A 20736-nucleotide genomic window follows, 5' to 3' on the forward strand; every position below is an offset into this window, starting at 1 on the left:
TGCAGGCAGATGGGCCGAGCTCAGATAGACATCTTGGTCAGCATGGATGAATTGGGCCAAAGGCTTGTTTCCTTGCTCTATGGACTCGATGGGCCAAAGGGCCAGTTTCCATGCTATTTCTCTAAAAATTATTGAAGTGCCCCCTGGAAGACCACAAAGGGATCACAAAGGGAGATCAGGCTCGAAGGGCCGAATGGTCTACTCCTGCAGCTGATGTTGCAACTGCAGCAACATGGATGGAAGATTCATTTCCATGCACATCCGATGGTACGAGGCACAAAGGATCGGAAATAATAAGTTGTATAGAATATACGTCTATTATCATTCCCCGGTTTTAAATTGATTTCTGAACATTCCCCCCCCCCCCCGCCCCAAACAAACTGAAGTTCATTTGGAGAGCTTTTTGAGTAAACATTTCAGAGCAACAGACTAATTCTACACAGATGTGTTTTATTTACCTGAAAATCTTTGCAATGGATCCAAAAACACAAACATTTCATTAAGACAAAGGCTAACTGCAGGCAGCTGAACTTTTTTTAGTACTCTTTAAATCAAAAACATGCTGATAAATATAGTTGGATAGAAGAGGGATGACAAGCAAAGGGGATTTTGGATCTTCAAGCTTAATACACCAGTGGGAAGAGAAACATATCTTTAAAAAGAAAACATTTAGTAATTATGTGAGGGAAAATTGTAAAATGTGAACAATATATAATGAGGCAATAGGTCACTTTTATATCACCTTTATTGAGTGTGGCCAATCTTGCAATAACTTCAGATTATGCTGGTTTTCAGTTTCAACACAAGCTCCCTGCTTTAATTGCACCTAATATTTCAGTTATGGAATGATTTGGTCATTGCTTGAGTGATCTCTTGACAAGGGATGTCTTTGTAGAGTGGATAAGGGAGAACCAGTTACTTCAAGGTAAGTGGGGTAACTAAAAGAGCTAGATTAATGACGCAAAACATAGAACAGTATGGAGTCAGCAGGTCAGGCAGCATCTCTGGAGAAAAGGAATAGGTGCCGTTTCGGGTCGAGACCCTTCTTCAGTCCCCAGAGATGCTGCCTGGCCTGCTGAGTTACCCCAGCATTTTTGTCTATCTCTGATGTAAACAAGCATCTATAGTTCATTCCTACACATGAGAACAGTACAGAACATGGATGGCTCATCCAATCTTTGTGATGAACATGTTGCCAAGTTAAACTGATCTCATCGGCCTGTACATGATCCATATCCCTCTATTCCCTGCACTTCCATGTGCCTATCCAAAGCCTCTTAAATGCCAGTATCATATCCGTCTCCTCCACCAATCCTGGCAGTGCGTTCCAGGCCCCCAACACTCTCTGTGTATAAAAACCTGCCCGCACATCTCCATTAAACTTTTCCCCCTCTCACCTGAATTGAAATATAAACTAACAATGGTATTAAAGACAGAATAAATTTTTGACTGTGCTGTCAGATGTCATGGACAACGGAGCACCAAACTATGTTATGAAGTATGAGAAGCAGAGGGGTGTGAACCAAAGTAGTATGTCAGCAATTAGAAGATGGGAAGGTAGAGGTTATGTTAGGACCAGTAAGTCTCAAAAGATGGACAGGCAAGGAGAAGTGAAGGAACACGCTGAAGCTGGTAGGCTGATGTGTGTTTATTTCAATGCAAGGAATGTTGTGGAGAAAGCAGATGAATTCAGTGCCTGGATTATGGCCTGAATTCAGTGCCGGGCTTGGGACTATGACGTGTGGCCAATGTAGAAATGGGGTTGGGAGAGGGACACAACTAGCAGCTCAACTTCTAGGGTTTCAATGTTTCAGACGTGATAGAGTGGGAGGGAAAAGAAGTGCAGGAATATCAGGGAGAATGTCACGGTGGCACTCAGTGTGGACATACTGCAGGATTTGTCCGCTGGGGCCATATAGGAAGAGCTCAAAAACAAGAAACGTGTAAACACTCGAATTTCTTTCTCTGGAGCATAGGAGGCCGATGGATGATCTTTTGGAGTTATATAGAATCACGTGGGGTATAGATAAGGAGAATAATCAGGGTAAGGGACTTAAAAACTGGCGGGCATAGGTTTATGGTGAGAGGGGAAAGATTTGAAAAGGATCCAAGGGGCAATCTTTTGCACGTAGAGTGGTGGGTGTATGGTACGAGCTGCCAGAGAAAGTGGTAGAGGTGTATACAATTACAGCATTTATTTATTTATTTAAAAAAAAAATTATTTATTAGAAGTAGACATATTATAAAATGTAGTTACATATTATAGTAAAAAAACTTTTCATATACATCAGTCATACATTATTAAAATTTTCCATTATCAATTACTTCTGCTTCTAGTGTTTTTATTTTTTATATTAAGCATTTAAAAGGCATGAATGGGAAAAGTTTGGCGGGGTATGGCCAAGTCCAGTCAAGTGGGACTAGTTCATTTATGCTACTTGGTTGGCATGGACAAGTTGGGCTGAAGGTCCTGTTTCTGTGCTGTGTAGCTCTATGATTATCATTTACTCTTGATATTCATTGACATCTCTATGACTCATACCAACAATATCCTGGAGGAGAGATTGAGCTAACATTAACCACAAAACTTTATAAGCCACATAAGTACTGTAGCTACAATAGCAGATCAACAACATGTGGGAAATTATCCCCCCTCACTCCCCAGAGTCTGTCCATTATATACAAGGCACATCGAAGCATCTGTGCTTTGTGATCAACTTGAATGAAGTTACTCCATTATAGATGGCCCTGTTTTCATGCAGTAAGACCCAGATCTGTGGAATTCTTTGCCTCAGTCTGCCTCTTTATCTCATTTTTCTATTTTTTAAGATGTTTCTTGACCGATCTTTTGAATATCTGGTGGTTTGGGTGTTGTTGTATCTGGTACACAACTGGTTTGGACAACAATCCATTGATGTTGTTAGCTTCCCAATGCACGCTAACTGCAACAGTATATTGGCCACACCTCTTTTGATCCATAGCTATCAGACTATTTACCCTAGATTATTTTTGTATGAGCCACACTGCCACCTGGCTAAATCTATCGGATGATGATATTTCTTGATGTCCATCACAAATTTTCTCCGATTGATTGAATTGATTGAAGGATACCTGGTGAGTATCGATCAAGTTCAAGTTCAAGTGAGTTTATTGTCATGTGTCCCTGATAGAACAATGAAATTCTTGCTTTGCTTCAGCACACAGAACATAGTAGGCATTTACTACAAAACAGATCAGTGTGTCCATATACCATTATATAAATATATACACACATGAATAAGTAAACTGATAAAGTGCAAATAACAGATAATGGGCTATTAATGATCAGAGGTTTGTCCGAGCCAGGTTTAATAGCCTGATGGCTGTGGGGAAGTAGCTATTCCTGAACCTGGTTGTTGCAGTCTTCAGGCTTCTGTACCTTCAACCTGAAGGTAGCAGGGAGATGAGTGGGTGGCCAGGATGGTGTGGGTCTTTGATGATACTGCCAGCCTTTTTGAGGCAGCGACTGCGATAAGCCCGTTATGTTCTATGTTATCCCACTTGCACGTCTATTCCCAAAACATGAGGAGCGATTTACAGAGGTCAATTAACCTACAAACCTGCATGTTTTGGTGATGTGGGTGGAAACCAGAGCACGCAGAGGAATCACTGAGAGAACGTGCAAACTCCACATACACAGCACCCAAGATCAGGATCGAATCCGGGTCTTTGCCATGCTACATAGGAGCTCTACCAGCCAGAACACTGTGCCACCCCTCTCTCACCACTATTTCATGTCTTCCATCGCAGCATTTCAGTTAATTCCAAGCTAAGCTTCCAATCCCACATTGCAAACACTCCCTACTTCCACCTATATAATAATACTTGCCTCCACCCCAAATTCTAACGACCGTTTGTTGAAATCTTCATCCATACAATTGCCATCTCCACCCTTGACCTGTGAACTCTACCTGCTGGCCATGCATTCTGTTTAGTTTATCCAAAACAATGCAATCAAAGCCTATCCTGCACCAAGATCTGTGCAGGAAGGAACTGCAGATGCTGGTTTAAACTGAGCTGGAGTCAGACAGCATCACTGGAGAAAAGGAATGGGTGACGTTTCAGGTCGAGACCGTTCACCCATTCCTTTTCTCCAGAGATGCTGTCTGACCCGACGAGTTACGCCAGTTACGTTTGAGTCGATCTTCGGTTGCACCAAGATCTGTTTCATTTTCATCCCCCTGGCTGCAGATGCCGAAATGTTGTCCATAATCTCATCTCTCATATGCATGCAATCTCCTACAGTGCTGCAATACCAGCCTGAAGATGGTGATTTGTGATTCCTTCCTCCCTTCTCTCCACCATCGACAGTCAATGACAATCTGATTTCATTCCTGTGGAGTAAAACTCTTGATCTAAACTTTTCTGCCTGCTCACTTTTGTCTTGTCGTGATAGATCTTTCTTAAAGCCCATCTTGTCACCATTATCTTCTTACGCCCAGTGAAACTCCTTTGAAAGTTTTATCACATGAATTATGCACTTTAAAAGTAAACTATTGTGGTCGTGGCTAAGTATTTGCATCATTTGGACAAAATAGTAAAAAGCACCGCATTTTAATGCGTTTACATTGCAAATCATAAAGGTTGTAAAATTGTGCGTGCCTGGTTTGATTCAATTATTTCCATGGTTCAGCTCTGAATAAAATTGCAAGTACTTTCAAAATCATCTTGAATGCTGGCAGGGAAATAGAATTAGCCACAAAACAAACAAGCCTGCGTTTAATTTAGGCTCCACTCTGATCAGTCAACAAGTCCTTCAAGAACAGATTGTTTCATTCAGTTAACAAACTTCCAAGGATTCATGATAATTACATTATATCATTTCTCCAGGATGCCTCTTTAAAATATGATTCAGATGCTTACTGAAATAAAAGTTCAAGCAAACAAGTACAGTATGGCATGCAAGAAATAAAATAATGCTATTTATATTAGATCTGACTTTAACCCTGTCTGCTCAACTGAAACAAAGTAATTCATTCGATACACTCCCAGGGCACTACTGCACCTACTACACTGTTTTAGTTTGATTTAGGAGAGGTACCTGCCATAGGAAGTAAAAAAAAAATAAGAACAATCTTAAGGATGCAGTTGTCACTGAGACCTTGGGCCTTGGCTTGTACTTAATAATAATAATAATGGATGGGATTTATATAGCGCCTTTCTAGAATACTCAAGGCGCTTTACATCGCATTATTCATTCATTCCTCAGTCACACGCGGTGGTGGTGAGCTACTTCTGTAGCCACAGCTGCCCTGGGGCAGACTGACGGAAGCGTGGCTGCTAACCTGCGCCTACGGCCCCTCCAACCACCACCAATCACTCACACACATTCACACACAGGCAAAGGTGGGTGAAGTGTCTTGCCCAAGGACACAACGACAGTATGCACTCCAAGCGGGATTCGAACCGGCTACCTTCCGGTCGCCAGCCGAACACTTAGCCCATTGTGCCATCTTAGCACCCAGCAGTAGGTTTAAGCCCCTGTCTCACGGTGCGAGTCCACCCACGAGTGAAAGAAAAAATCAGACTCGTGGTTTTGTACGTGATTCCAACTTTATGTTCAAGAATTTAACCGAGTTTCCACGGGTATGTCTAAGTTTGTCGTTTACTTCTCATTTCTGCGATGTTCCAAGTTCGTCTCCCGAGTTACCAAGTTCCTCTCCCGAGTTACTCTTGAGCCAACAACGTCTACCGACGTGTGGAAAAATCATCACATGGTAAAAGTGATGTCATGCAGTTTTATTTTCACTATAAATAGACCCAGCCTGAAGAACGATGTCGACCCGAAACATCACCTATTTCTTTTCTCCAGAGATGCTGCCTGACCAGCTGAGTTAGTCCATCATTTTGTGTCTATCTTTGGTTTAAACTAGTATCTGCAATTCCTTCCTTCAAACTTTTAGAGCAGTTCCCTTCAAGAAACAATCCTTCCAAAATTGCATTCAAAAGTCCATTTGAACTGCATTTGTTCAAGGTCTGGCATCAAAAATCATAGGCTGTTCTTTTTGTCGGGAGGAACTGCAGATGCTGGTTTACACCGAAGATAGACACAAAATGCTGGAGTAACTCAGCGGAACATGCAGCATTTCTGGAGAGAAGGAATGGGTGACGTTTCTGGTTGAGTCCCTTCTTCAAACTGAAAAAACGTTTCGACCCTTCTCTCCAGAGATGCTGCCGGCTTGGCTGAGTTACTCCAGCTTTTGTGTGTCTAGTAAGATTGTTTTATTCCCTTAATTCATCTCTCATCAAAACGTTGGTAAACATCTAACAATATGATTAGGTAAATTGAAGGTTAACGTTATTGTTTCCCCCGACAGCAAGGTCCGTAGACCAGTGTGTGTCTCTCTATAAAGCAGCGGCTCAAAACATGGCTTATTGGGCAGATCTGCCCAGAAGCCACCTCTTTCACACTCACCCCAGCCCTGGGAAACAAAGTTTTCAGAGCCCTACAGTCACCCCAGCCCGCCCGCGAACCTCTGAATGAAAGACAAAGCTCAGATGTTCTCTTCAGCAGTGGCGTCTCAGAGTTTCCCAGCGCCTGGCCCAAGTTTTTATTTAAACTCGGGTAAACTGAATTTGTATTAAAAACCCAAATACAATTGGCCCTTAATTGTAAATATGAGAATGTTTTCCTATATTGTATCTGTTTCATTCTGTTTGTGGTTTGTTTGGTTGTTTGTTTGTTTGTATTTTTGCACAAAGTCCGCGAGCATTGCCACTTTTCATTTCACTGCACATCTCATATGTGTATGTGACAAATAAACTTGACTTGACTTGACTTGACTTGTACGGTAGACTATCATCCGGTGTAGATACCATAACTGGTACCATAATTACAACTGGTCACGTCATTGCATTACATCATGAACTCTCCAAAAGCTATCGGCCGGCGCATGATATTTCATAAACATCCCGTAAATCAACGGCAGAGAGCTGACTTTCTGGCTTATCATTCTTTCAACATGGAAGGAGGCCATTTGGCCCATCAAGGCGATGCCAGCTCTGACAGCAACCCCATCAATCACATTCCCCATTCATTTCCCTGTCATTTATTCTCTCTCACATGCTCGTCAACTGTCCCAGATTCCATTACTCACTGACACACTCGGGTTAATTTACAGCGGCAGATTAACCTACGTTCTTTGGGGATGTGGGTGGAAACTAGAGCGGCCGGGGGTAAAGGTGTAACCCTGGCACGGACACCACCGGAGGTCAGGATCGAACGTTTGGTCGCTGGAGCTGTGAGAGAACCACGTGCAACCTTCTGCGCCACCGTTCCCAGGCAAATCAACTGCACGATCCATACCGCATCCACGCTGCTGAAGCCAGAAAAACAATGAGCCAATTTTCCACACGGTTACTGGTGCCACCAGCTCCAGCCACCTTCAGTAAGGCACTGAAGCTGCTGCCAGCCACAGAGGGTAAAGTGTGCAGCTCACCCATGTACCCTTCCCCTTCTCCCCCCCACCCCATCCTCCCACCCCTTCTTTCCCTTGCATTATTTCTGGATGGCTTATTTTGGAAGAAATCACTTTGAAAATTATTGTTTACCAACCCTTCTGGTATTTCACTGCCGAAGCACTGTTTGGTCAATGGGTCTTGTACCTGTGGTCGTTCAATTATTTGTTTCATTACGCAATCTTCACAATTTGCCTGGATGTTAGAATATGTCACTATGTAAAGCATGTCAAGGTTTAATAGTAATTTACTGGTTACTTGAGGAAACCAAGTGGAGTGAACCCCGGCAGTAATTTCAGGTGCTGCATGCAATGGGCTTGCGAGCACAAGACAGACCAACTAGGCCTCCCTGGAACTGTTCAAGAAGGAACTGCAGATGCTGGAAAATCGAAGGTACACATCGAAATGCTGGAGAAACTCAGCGGGTGCAGCAGCATCTATGGAGCGAAGGAAATAGGTAACGTTTTGGGCCGAAACCCAAAGGGTCCCCAAAACGTTACCTATTTCCTTCGCTCCATAGATGCTGCTGCACCCGCTGAGTTTCTCCAGCATTTTTGTGTACCTCCCTGGAACTGTGGTGGGCTGGGACTGCAGGCTGGGTGATGTGTGAACCAACAGATATCCTACACACCATGAAAAGCTAGGAGGCACCTTGTCGCTTTAAAGGAAATGATTCACCATCAGGGCATCAAGTGTACTTCACAAGTGGCGACAGTCTGGGCTCACAACTGAAAGCCTCCTTGACGCGAACAGACTGGGTGGAAAGTGATGCCTGAGAAATATCCCCTGTATAAACGCATAAAATTTGTCGGATATAAATCCTGAGACGGGACACCTGTCCCATATATCTGCTTCTCCATAAAAAGTGCATTAATCTAACGGATTCATGGCACCGTTTCAATGTGAAAAGTTAAAGTTCTGAAGGGAACTAATTAACTGTTGCAATGCGGCTTTCCCCACACTGCATGGTTCATTCTTTTTGCCACTGTTTCCTCAGATCCCCTGCGAGTGCTTTTTGCTCCTTCACTGAAAATGTTCCATTAAGATCTGACATTTCACTTCTGGCACTCGGGTCAAACCCATGAGTTACTCACGAGTCACTATGGTAAACTCAAGGGCTACTACGTTCTTACAACGAGTTTAAATGTTTCAAATTTTAACTTCAAGAGTAAATTTGACTCGTGGAAATCTTTCATCATGTCGAAAGTGTTTCAAGAGTTAACAAGTTTCCCAGGTACCTGCCGTTAGCGCTACGAGTCGCTAAGTTGCGTCCACGAGTTCCGACGTTCCCGCTACGTTAATTGTACATGATTACCACGAGTTTAATTTGTTTTAAACTCGGGGTCACACTTGGGTCGACTCATTGGGTTTTAGTAGGCCAGCAAATCAGTTCTGATTTTCCAGGAGTGTGTGGGAAGGAACTGCAGATGCTGGTTTAAACCGAAGATAGACACAAAAAGCTGGAGTAACTCAGCAGGACAGGCAGCATCTCTGGAGAGAAGGAATGGATGATGTTCTGGGTCGAGGTCCTTCTTCAAACCCTGTCTATCTTCTGATCTTCCAGGAAACTCTGCAGTTTCCACATCGCATCTTTCACATCTTTTGGCCTTATCACTATCTGTTTATTTCCATTGTTGCAAGTTTATTTTGAATGAAAGAACATTTGCAGGGATAGACTTAACACTGAGCAGCAGCCAGCCCACTCACAAGGCAGCAGATCCAGCACAAATGTGTACTGGGTATATCTGTGTAATGTGCACGACTTGAGTGTATTCATGAATAAGTTAATTTTGTTTAGTTTAAAGATACAGCATGAAAACAGGCCCTTCAGTCCACCCAGTCTGCGCTGACCAGCGAGCCCCGCATCAACACTATCCTACACACACTGGGGACAATTTGTCGCTTTACCTCCCCCCTCGACTCCATTCAAGGACCCAAGCAGTCGTTCCAGGTGCGACAGAGGTTCACCTGCATCTCCTCCAACCTCATCTATTGCATCCGCTGCTCTAGATGACAGTTGATCTACATTGGTGAGACCAAGCGTAGGCTTGGCGATCATTTCGTCAAACACCTCCGCTCGGTCCGCATTAACCAACCTGATCTCCCGGTGGCTCAGCACTTCAACACCCCCTCCCATTCCAAATCCGACCTTTCTGTCCTGGGCCTCCTCCATGCCCAGAGTGAGCACCACCGAAAATTGCAGGAGCAGCACCTCATATTCCGCTTGGGCAGTTTGCACCCTAGCGGCATAAACATTGACCTCCAATTTCCGGTAGCCCTTGCTGTCTCCTCCCCTTCTCAGCTCTCCCTCAGCCCTCGGGCTCCTCCTCTTCCTTTCTCCTTTCTTCTCTGCATAAGTTCCTGCAAGTTAGCCAGAGTATTCTGGATAAGGATGAATCATTTTTATTGATGAGCAGTGAGTGAATGATGATAGAAGCAGGTCCCTGCAAGTGTCTGCATAGTGCCTTCCTGAGATAATGCACTTATCCTGCATCTATCTATTAAGGCATTACTACCCATCCCCAGCCCCCAACCTCACCGCATCCCCAGGTTTGCTGGTCAGAACTGTTTACTGCAAAATCACACGGAGGCACAGTGGTAGAGCTGCTGCCTCACACCGCCAGTTCGATCCTGACCACGGTTGCTGTCTGCGCAGAGTTTGCACGTTCTCCCTGTCAGTGTGTGGGTTTCCTCCGGGTGTTCAGGTTTCCTTCCACATTCCAATTATCCCTAGAGTGTAGGAAGTGGATGCAAAATGTGAACGGATGATAGATGTTTGGCGTAGACTCGGTGAGCCGAAGGGCCTGTGTCCATGCTGAATCTCTATATAAGTTACAAGCTAAGCACTCTTTCCTATATAATGTGAATTCAAAGCACCTTCTATAACAATTCCTCCTAAAGTCATTATTTAATGATTGTGGATTCATGTGAAATATTGGTCTAGGGATTGAACCAGGGATCTATCTAAAATGTAGCCTAACTATAAAATTGGATGGATGTCAAATAGTAACCAATAAATTATCATTTGCTTGTGTCACCATCTCCAGTGAGGCCTATCACCCCCAATTGTTGTTATTTGCTAACCATGCAAATTGAAATCTGACAAGTAAGAAAATTAAACCACGTAAATGCAATTAATTCTTTATATTTGCTTTCAACAGGTAATACATTTCCTTACTGGAGTTCCTGGAAATCCATGTGGCCCCTCATTTCCTGAGATTCCTGGAGGACCTATTGGACCTGGAGGACCTGCGAGTCCAGAGGAACCTTGATCACCCTACACAATGAAGCAAAGAAGTATAGAGCAAGCATCGAACAAGTATTACATTTTGGAGAAAGTCAGCGTGTGAGGCAGCATCTATGGAGAGAAGGAATTGGCAACGTTTTGGGCCGAGACCATTCTTCAGACTGATGTCGTGTGGGGGGGGAAGAAAGGAAGAGGCGGAGGCAGTTGGCTTGTGGGGGAACTGGGAAGGGGAGGGGGAGGAGGGAGAAAACAAGGACTATCTGAAATTGGAGAAGTCAATGTTCATACCGCTGGTGTGTAAACTACCCAAGCGAAATATGGTGGGATCCCGTTGAAGGTGGCGAAAATGTTGGAAGATTATATGTTGTATGCGACGACTGATAGGGTGGAAGGTGAGGACAAGGGGTACTCTGTCCTTGTTACGAGTAGGGGGATGGGGAGTGAGAGCGGAGCCGCGGGATATAGAGGAGACCCTGGTGAGAGCCTCATCCATAAAAGAAGAGGGGGACCCCCGTTTCCTAAAGAATGAGGACATCTCTGATGCACCACATCCTGGGTGCAGATGCGGCGTAGATGGAGGGATTGGGAGTTGGGGATAGAATTCTAACGGAGAGCAGGGTGGGAAGAAGTGCAGTCCAGATGGCCATGGGAGTCAGTGGGTTTGTAATAGATGTCGGTCAGTAGTCTGTTACCTGCGATGGAGATCTTCAACTCCCCTTCCCCATTTCAACTCCCCCTCCCATTCCGATTCCGACCTTTCAGTCCTGGGCCTCCTCCATGGCCAGAGTGAGGCCCAGCACAAATTGGAGGAACAGCACCTCGTATTTCGCTTGGGCAGTTTACACCCCAGCGGTATGAACATTGACTTCTCCAATTTCAGATAATCCTTGCTTTCTCCCTCCTCCCCCTCCCCTCCCCAGCTCTCCCACAAGCCTACTGTCTCTGATTCTTCCTTTCTTTTTCCCGCCCCCCCCCCCGACATCAGTTTGAAGAAGGGTCTTGACCCGAAACATCGCCGATTCCTTCTCTCCATAGATGCTGCCTCACCTACCGAGTTTCTCCAGCATTTGTGTCTACCTTCAATTCTTCCAGCATCTGCAGCTCTTTCTTAAGTATTAGATTTTGATCAATTGGTCAAAGAGAGGCAACATGAGGTGAAAGATGAAACAAAGAACTGCACATGCCAGTTTAAAAAATAAATGACACAAAGTGCTGGAGTAACTCAGCTAGGTCTGACAACATCTGTGGAGAACATGGATAGGTGACGTTTTGGGTCAAGACACTTCTTCAGACTGATCGTGGGGAGGGGGAATGCTGGAAGAGAAGAAGGGCAGATCTGGCAAGTAATAGGTGGATACAAGTAAAGCGAGGGGGGTTGATAAGCAGATGGTTTGAACATGGTCACTGAACAGGAGAGCAGCAGGAATCAGAGAAGGGTAGCAGTGAGAGAGTCTCACAGAATTCCTGTGTAGAGGTGCAGAACTTCTTTGTAGGCATACCTTCAGGCGATTTCACCGTGGAGCAGTAAAATATAGGAAAAGGGAACTGTAGATGCTGGTTTGATATTGTGAAAAAGGTTGCAGGATTAGAGAAGCCTGAGGGTGTATACAGACAAATCTTTGAAACTGACTGGATAAGATGAACATTTTGTTAAAAGAGGAAATGAGGCCCTTAGATGTATTATTTGAGGCTAAAAGTAGAAATGCAAGGAAGTTAAGGCAAGGCAAGTCTGAAGAAGGGTCTCAACCCAAAACGTCACCCATTCCTTCTCTCCAGAGATGCTGCCTGTCCCTCTGAGTTACTCCAGCTTTTTGTGTCTATCTTCTTTATAAAACACGAACTACACTTAATTGTGGGCATCATATCTGAGCAAAGATGAGATTTACTGGAGTTTAATCAATATCAAGAAATGCCAAATACGTGGAGAGGCTGGAGAAGTGTGGGTTCTTGTTCTTAGGACAGAGATGGTTAAGGGGAGATTCTGATCGAGGGGTTCAAAATCATGGACATTGTTGACAGTGTTGATAAGGAGAATTGTTTTCCAATGACAGAACCAAACCAGGAGGATTTTAGATGACTAACAAAAAAGCAGGGCGTGATGAAGGATGCTTTTGTTCAACAATATATTGTGATCGGGATAGCTGGTGTAAGTAGAAAAGTAGTTTAAGGATAAAAAATATTGCATTAGGGAAAGGGGAGAGAAATGGGACTACTTGAAAAGATAAAGAGCTATTTAATGAGCGGATGAGTGAATGGATATTTTGTTTTTGTCCATTCATTCATGTTTTCTGGGGGGTACTGGCAAGGTCAGCATTTGGTATCCTTTTCCATCTGCCCTTTAAAAAGGGGTGATCATCTATTGCAGTCTTCAGGATGAAGCAGACTCCCACAGCAAGGAAGAATAGGGACTTGTAGGATCTGTCCCAGTAATTGGAAACATACTTCAAAGTTTGTATACATTTCTGTTGAAGATACAAACAAGAGAGTTGCTGCAATGCATTTTGTCAATGGCACACACTGCAGGAATAGCATGATGATGTGGGTGACGGTGGATGAGGTGTCAATGAATGGGCTGCTCCATCCTAGATAGTTTGGAGTGTTCTTGGTAGCACTCTTTGCATTTGTACTATGATTGTGGATGGCAGAAAGACTTTGAGGCAAGACACTCACGACAGAGTACTCAGTACTTGACCTGCTCTTGGGACTGCAGCATTCATGTGAAGTTGTTAGGGTGGTTGTTAAATTTCTATCAATGGTGACTCTCGGGTTGTTGATCGAATTTGGTGATGGTATTGCCATTGAATGTGAAGGGGGCTCACTCTGAAGGTGTTGGGTATATGGAACATGCTGCCAGAAGGGGTATTTGAGGCAGGTACTATAACAACATTTAAAAGACCCTTGGACAGGCCCATAGATAGGAAAGGCTTAGAGGGATATGGGCCAAACACAGACAAATGGGACGCTTAGATGGGACATCTTGATTGGCTTGGATGAATTGGGATGAAGAGCCTGCTTTTGCACTGTATGACCATGACCCGAACAGGTTTAGAGGCCATTGAAGTGTGAACTCTATTGCAATGCAGAAAACATAGGGGTCAATTTATACATATCAAGGTCCTTGAAATTGTAATGTGATATATGGCCAGAAAATTTGTATGAAGGATGTTGAAGAATGAACCTTGACCAAGCCAACATGGTTAATCCCTTGGTCTTCTTTATAACAATGGCGTGGCAGAAAGAGAGCAAGTCAAGTAATGACATTCTATCATAACGATGATACCTGACTCCATCAGTACTGCACAGGAACATGAGCTGACATTATCTGTTCAAATATGATATTCTCTGAAAAACCACCCATTTTTAACATATTAAAATGTAATCAGCTATATATCCGCTCTCTGTTGTAGCATTTTTTCTTTCAATACATTAAAATAAAGATGGACAATCATACAAAACGCATTTCAATGATGAACATATTACAAGTAACCATCAGAGAACAAAAGCATTCAAGTTTTTAAAATATGGATTGGATCAAGAGATTTTGGAGCACCAAAGTGCAGTTTTTACTGGTCTGTTTTACAGGCAGTTTTCACTGGTCTGTTCAGGGAGCTGGGATCAGCGACTGAATTATGAGAAGGCAAATGACAAATTGAAAATCTGAGGGGTAACTTTTTCACACAAAGGTTGGTAGGTGTATGGAACGTGCTGTCGGAGGAAGTAGTTGAGGAAGGTACTATCGCAAGTTTAAGAAACACTTAGACAGGTACATGGATAGGACAGGTTGAGAGGGATATGGGCCAAATGCAGGCAGGTGGGACTAGTGTAGATGGGGCATATTGGCCAGTGTTGGCAAGTTGGGCCGAAGGGCCTGTTTCCACGCTGTAAGACTCGACTATGACCTTTTATAAAATAAGCATAAGTGCTGTATCACAAATTTACAAATAAACAATTCTCTACCTTTTCCCCTTCTGGTCCAGGAAGGCCCTAGAACATAAAATAGTTACAGTATATTAACATATATTTTAATTAACGACAACTTATTCATTCATCCTTTCTTGATCACTTTGCCATCAACAAGATAAGGCTATTGGAACCGAGAAATAAAACAGGCTTTTCCACTATCTCCATTATCACCAAAACAGGTTTTTCTACTATCACCCAGTGACAATGTCATATCTTCAGAATCAATGTTATGTGCAGAGTATTGTTTCTGCCATTTGGTTAGGAAACTGGAAGCAGATTTGGGGTAAATTAATGAATGTTCTCCAGGGATCTGGACTGGCTGATCTGATTTCCAGCGTACACATTGAATGAATGAATGACTGAATGAATGAATATGTTTATTGACCAAATATTCACATGTAAGGAATTTGCCTTGGTGCTCCGCCCGCAAGTGATAAATTATAACAGGATGAAGGAATACAAGAATTTAGGAGCTGTATTAATTTATGTAGATGGGACCACGAAAGGGCAAAGATTAGCCAAGTGGCTCAGTAAAATGAATCCAGATGGAACTTGGGTAAAAGTGTGAAATCTTTATTTTGAATCCAAGGCAGATACATTAGAATATTTTCTTAACGATGTGAATTCAGTAGTTATTAAGGAACAGGAACATTTAGATCTCCATGTAAAAGTTAGAACAGCGATTCAGAAAGTAATAAAATAGGCTAATGGAATGCTCTTTCTTTTCTCAAGGGGTTTGTGGTTGCAAAAAGCAGTCCTCAAACACAATCAGTGGTACTGCTTTCAGCTTAAGGCACTGTCAGTGTATCTTGACAAAGGATTTGTGGGCTTGTTAGGGGCTACAAGATGGTCGGCTCAATATTGGGGAAACTAAGCGCAGATTGGGTGACCACTTTGCAGGAGTGACCTTGATCTTCCTAGTGCATGCCATCGTTATTCTCTATCGCACTGCCACTCTTACTATTTTATCTATCGTCTCCTGCGCTAGATGTGACCCACTACAAGCATGAGAAGTAGCAACTCACTTTCTATTTTCGCACCTGGCAGTCTCTGGAGTCGATACTGAATCCTCCAGCTTCAGGTAAATTGTTTTCTCTGTCTATATCAGAACTGGTGATTTCTGCTGCAAGATCCATTGCAAATGGAGAATTCTTGTCTTTCTGTTGGTACAGACTGAGCAGGTCCTATAGCTTTGCTATTTGCAACATATTATGCATCTTCCTCTGTCATCAGTTCATCACCCTCCAACTGCTCCACTAACCTATACAACTGGAGGATCTCAGCAACATATCCCTGCAGCAACCCCCTCACCAAACTATCACCAAATATTCAAAATATTCCAATTCCTATCCATCCCTCACTGCAACTTGTTTTTTCCCCTTTATTTCTCAGTTCTGACAAGGATCTTCAACTTTAAATGTTCATTGTTTCCCTTTCCGCCGATGCTGTCTAACCTGCTGTGTTTCCAGCATATTCTTTTTTTATTTCAGATATCCATCATCTTCAGTTTCATTTTGATTTTCAATGGGATTAATAATCAAAACTTGTTTGTATGTTCAAATTGCAGTGCTGTGTACCATTGTGCATTGTCATCAAGCACTGTGGCATGTTGCACAAGTTTCTTCCTTTTCCAAGCATTTTTCCCCACACAAAGGGTAATTAAAATGTTATTTGCTCAGCCAAGCTAAATAATGGTAAATCATTTGCACCAACCAATTATTACTTAATGGGCAAAATATTAATTTAGTTAAATAAATACTTTTACTTACAGATAAATTGATATTTTAGCCCTTGGTAATGAATGCTGCAGAGGTTTAGCTCACTTAGGATTTATACATCACTAGATTCAGACAGAATACAAGATTATTGCACGCCACTAAACAAGCTTCTGGGTGAGTACATTATGGAGAAATGAGTCCGGACAACATACTGGTTGCAGCCTGGAAGATTGGTGTGTCAAAATTAGTCACACCTCTAGATTGTTACAACTACAATGTCAACATCTACCTAACAACATGGAAACTGTCCAAATATGTCTCGTCCAAATACGTTGGGCAGCACGGTGGGGCAGCGGTAGAGTCGCTACTTTACAGTGCCAGAGGCCCAGGTTTGATCTTGACTATGGGTGCTGTCTGTACGGAGTTTATACGTTCTCTCCATGATCTGTGTGAGTTTTCTCTGGGTGTTCCAGTTTCCTCCCACACTCCAAAGACCTGCTGGTTTGTAGGCTAACTGGCTTGGTATAAGTGTAAATGGTTCCTAGTGTGGGTAGGATAGTGTTAGTGTAGGGTCGGCCCGGTGGGCCAAACGGCCTGTTTCCACACTGTATCTCTAAACTAAACTAAACTCATCTAAAAGCAGGACAGATTCAACCATCTAATTACCATCCTGTGCATTTTCTCATCAGCAAAGTAACAAGTGGAGATTTAATAATGCAACAATGAACCTCTCATTCACCAATACATTGCTAAATAATAATCTTGAGGTCAGTAATGTTAATTTTTGAGACCAGACATCAGTATAGTCTTGATCCAAACATGGATCAATGACAGAAGTGAGATTTGAGTGTCTTGCCCTTGAGACTATGGCAGCATTTGAACAAGTGTGATATCAAGGAGCCTTAGTAAAATTATAGTCAATGGGAAGCAATGGAAAAGCTATGGTTGGAGTCAGACTGTATACAGCAGAATATAACTGAATCTGTTGGAGTTTCAAACACAGCACCATGATATCACTGCAGTGTTACAGGCCCAACTATCTGCAATTATTCCACCAATAACTTTCCACCTACAGTAAGGTATGAGGGGGGAGTTGCTTACTGCTGATTGTGCAATGTTCAAATTCATTTGTAACTCTGCAGAAAATCACAAAAAGTGATGCTTACATCATCAAAATGTTAAGGAGTGAGTTTATATTTGACAAGTAAAAAACGGTGCCATATCAGAGAATGATTATCTCCAGCAAGAATAGCCTTATCATCTCACCCTGATGTTCAACAACTACACCTTCATCAAATATATACTGTGTCTGCAAGAGCAGGTCAGATGCTCTTTATTCTGTGATGTGACTTCCTTTCTGACTCCTCAAAGCCTTTTCGCACCTACCAGACTTGTCAAGAATGCAATGGAATGCTCAGCATTTCCCTGTGTAAATGCAGGTTCAGTAAACCACAAGATGCCCTGACACCTTTCATAATAAGGCAGCTGGCTTTATTGACACCAGCTCTCCCCTAAACATTCACTCCCTCCACCATATGGTATGGTAGACAGTCAGAACCGTGTTTCCAGTATGGAATTATCATAAACTAGAGTACGTTGTTTAAAAAGGAACTGCAGATGCTGGAAAATCGAAGGTAGATAAAGATGCTGGAGAAACTCAGAAGGTGAGGCAGCATCTATGATGCGAAGGAAATAGGCGACGTTTCGGGTCGAGACCTTTCTTCAGAGGTCTCGACCCGAAACGTTGCCTATTTCCTTTGCTCCATAGATGCTGCCTCACCCGCTGAGTTTATCCAGCATTTTTGTCTACCAAATACTAGAGTACGTTGTTTTAAGGTGAGAAGGGAAAAGAAAATGTGTGGGGCAATTTATTTTTACACGGAGGTGTTGAGTGCCTGGAACATGTTGTTGGAGGTGGTAGTGGAGGCAGATACAACAGCTGCATTTGAGAGACTTTTGGATAGACACATGGATATACAGGGAATGGATGGATATGGATTATGCGCAGGCAGATAAGAGTTGGTCTTGGCATCATACTTGGCACAGACATTGTGGATTGAAGGGCCCGTTCCATCCTGTACTGTTCCATGCTCTATTTTCATCACTGCCTCCTCATGGCTATATGTATTATACACAAAGTGTTCGTGTAGCAATCTTTCTAGGCGCCTTTGACCGATCCTCCCAAGTTTATAACTTCAAACCCACCATTGAAAGCCAAGTTTACTGCTCAGGCAGAAGCCTCAATAGACCTGCACTGCAGCTACGCACTGTGAATCCTTGCAATTCTGCTGCAAATACACATAGTATTGAAAATTCAGGCAAGTCCATGCAGATAACAAAACATCAGTGTCTCATTTCATGTCCCCTAATAGAGTAGCCACAGGGTTTGCTCCTTGTTTTATTGGGAGTATACATTATTGTTCCGATTTCTTTTGGTAAGGCGGAGATAAGCATTGAGAGGCTGATGGCATCATCACGCCTGTGAACAGAGCTGCGGAAATGTTCAATGAGCTGCGAGGAAGAGTGAACGGAACTGCCTGATCTAATTTCCTGGGAATTCTACTGGAAATGGCATTATAGGGTGTTCAGGTGAAATAAGGCGATTATCACAGTGGTAAGTTTTTTATTTAAGGATCACTTAGCTTAGGCCGGCACGGTGGAGCAGCGGTAGAGTTGCTGCCCTACAACGCTTGCAGCGGTAGAGTTGCTGTCCTACAACGCTTGCAGCGCCAGAGGCCTGGGATCGATCCCGACTACAGGTGTACGCTCTCTCCTTGACTGCGTTGGTTTTCTCCGAGATATTTGGTTTCCTCCCACACTCCAAAGATGTACAGGTTTGTAGGTTAATTGGTTCGGTCTGCATACTTGGTACAAGTGTAAATTGTCCCTAGTGTGTGTATGCTTGTGTTAATGTGCGGGGATCACTGGTCGGGTGGACTTGGTGGGTCGAAGGGCCTGTACGTCTACTCAACTTAGACTCTAAAGGGCCTGTTCCACTTGACAATTGCCGGCGTCATTGATTGATGTATCAGGGTCGCCGAATGATTTTGAACATTTCAAAATCCAGCGGCGACAAAAGAATTATTGCGACACTTGAGGAAACACCGAGCGTCAATACGTCATCACGCTGCGTCACGCTGCATTACGCAGTCAATGATGACGGCAGTCACCAAAAAAATTGCCAAGTGGGACAGGCCCTTTAAGGTTAGAACTTACTTAGGTTGCCCTCACCAGATCTTTCTATAATGGATTTTGCTTAGTTTTAAAAGTCAAGATATAAGGAAAAACAACTCAATTTTATGAGGAAACAAATGAAAATAATGTATAACATGAAAAATATACCACTAAATCAATAGCAGATAAATATTAACCTGTTAAATTTTAATAAGCAGTAGAAATCTATTGCAGTGATTTTCACACTGATTCCTAATTATTCAAACCGAATAATGAGTTTCTATTTGTCTGTTATTTCTATGACAGATAACAAAAAAAAGCAGGCTTTTTGAATGCATATATCAGAAGGTACCTACTGGCTTTCCATCCAATCCAAGAGGGCCCTAGAATCCAAAACCAAAACAACAATTTAGGATGATTGGATTATTAAAATATCAGAAATATATCAGCATGCCTAAATACATAAGGAACTTGGAGTAATGTAAATTCTTGCATTTGAAAATAATGAACGGAATTTTTCAGCTTTGTACTTTAATATGTATCACAAGCAATGGGATTAAATACAGTGGAACATTGCTTGAAAAACACCAAAAAATGCAATTTGAAGAGATTTTTCTCTGCACCAATTTCATGCAGATTAATTTAAAATGAGACATTTGCATGCATAGATATTTGTGATACCTAATAAGAACAATATAATGATCAATTAGTGGTAGTATCTCTATCATAATTCAAAATTGTTCGTAAAATAAGTTTCAAATGAACAAAGGATTATTAAATTAAACTTCTCAGTTATCTTAGATTATGGTTGACTATAAAATAATCAAACATTTAAAAGTCACTGAACAATTTAATCAGTCTGGTCTCGACCCGAAACGTCGTCTATTCCTTTGCTCCATCGATGCTGCCTCACCCGCTGATTTTCTCCAGCTTTTTTGTCTACAAACAATTTAACCTGATTCTTCTAACTTTTAGTGGACCTGCAGCATGCCAAAGGAGGAAAATATTCAGGGAAAATGCTCTGCTGTATCCCACCACCTGAGAACTGGACCGTTCCATATGCAGGTGGATGTGAGATATATATATATTTGTATAGGAAATGCCTTGCAATTTTCACTCTTCAACATAAGACACAGG

At 42.6% G+C, this 20736-nt stretch overlaps 1 protein-coding gene across 2 annotated transcripts in view; it reads right to left on the reverse strand.

The window, feature by feature from the left end:
• The window catches only part of LOC116978324 (collagen alpha-1(XXIII) chain-like), a 166096-nt gene that overhangs the window by 31402 nt on the left and 113958 nt on the right, over nucleotides 1–20736 (reverse strand). The window contains exons 6-8 of one of the 2 annotated variants that reach the window (XM_033029399.1): nucleotides 19956–19982; nucleotides 14702–14728; nucleotides 10676–10774 (exon numbers count right to left, since the gene is read on the reverse strand). In XM_033029399.1, coding sequence (XP_032885290.1) covers nucleotides 10676–10774; nucleotides 14702–14728; nucleotides 19956–19982 — 153 coding nt within the window. The remainder of the gene's footprint in view (nucleotides 1–10675; nucleotides 10775–14701; nucleotides 14729–19955; nucleotides 19983–20736) is intronic. The other variant, XM_033029401.1, reaches the window with a different exon arrangement.

This window comes from Amblyraja radiata, chromosome 11 (genome assembly GCF_010909765.2).
Source record: "Amblyraja radiata isolate CabotCenter1 chromosome 11, sAmbRad1.1.pri, whole genome shotgun sequence".
Lineage (NCBI taxonomy): Eukaryota > Metazoa > Chordata > Chondrichthyes > Rajiformes > Rajidae > Amblyraja > Amblyraja radiata.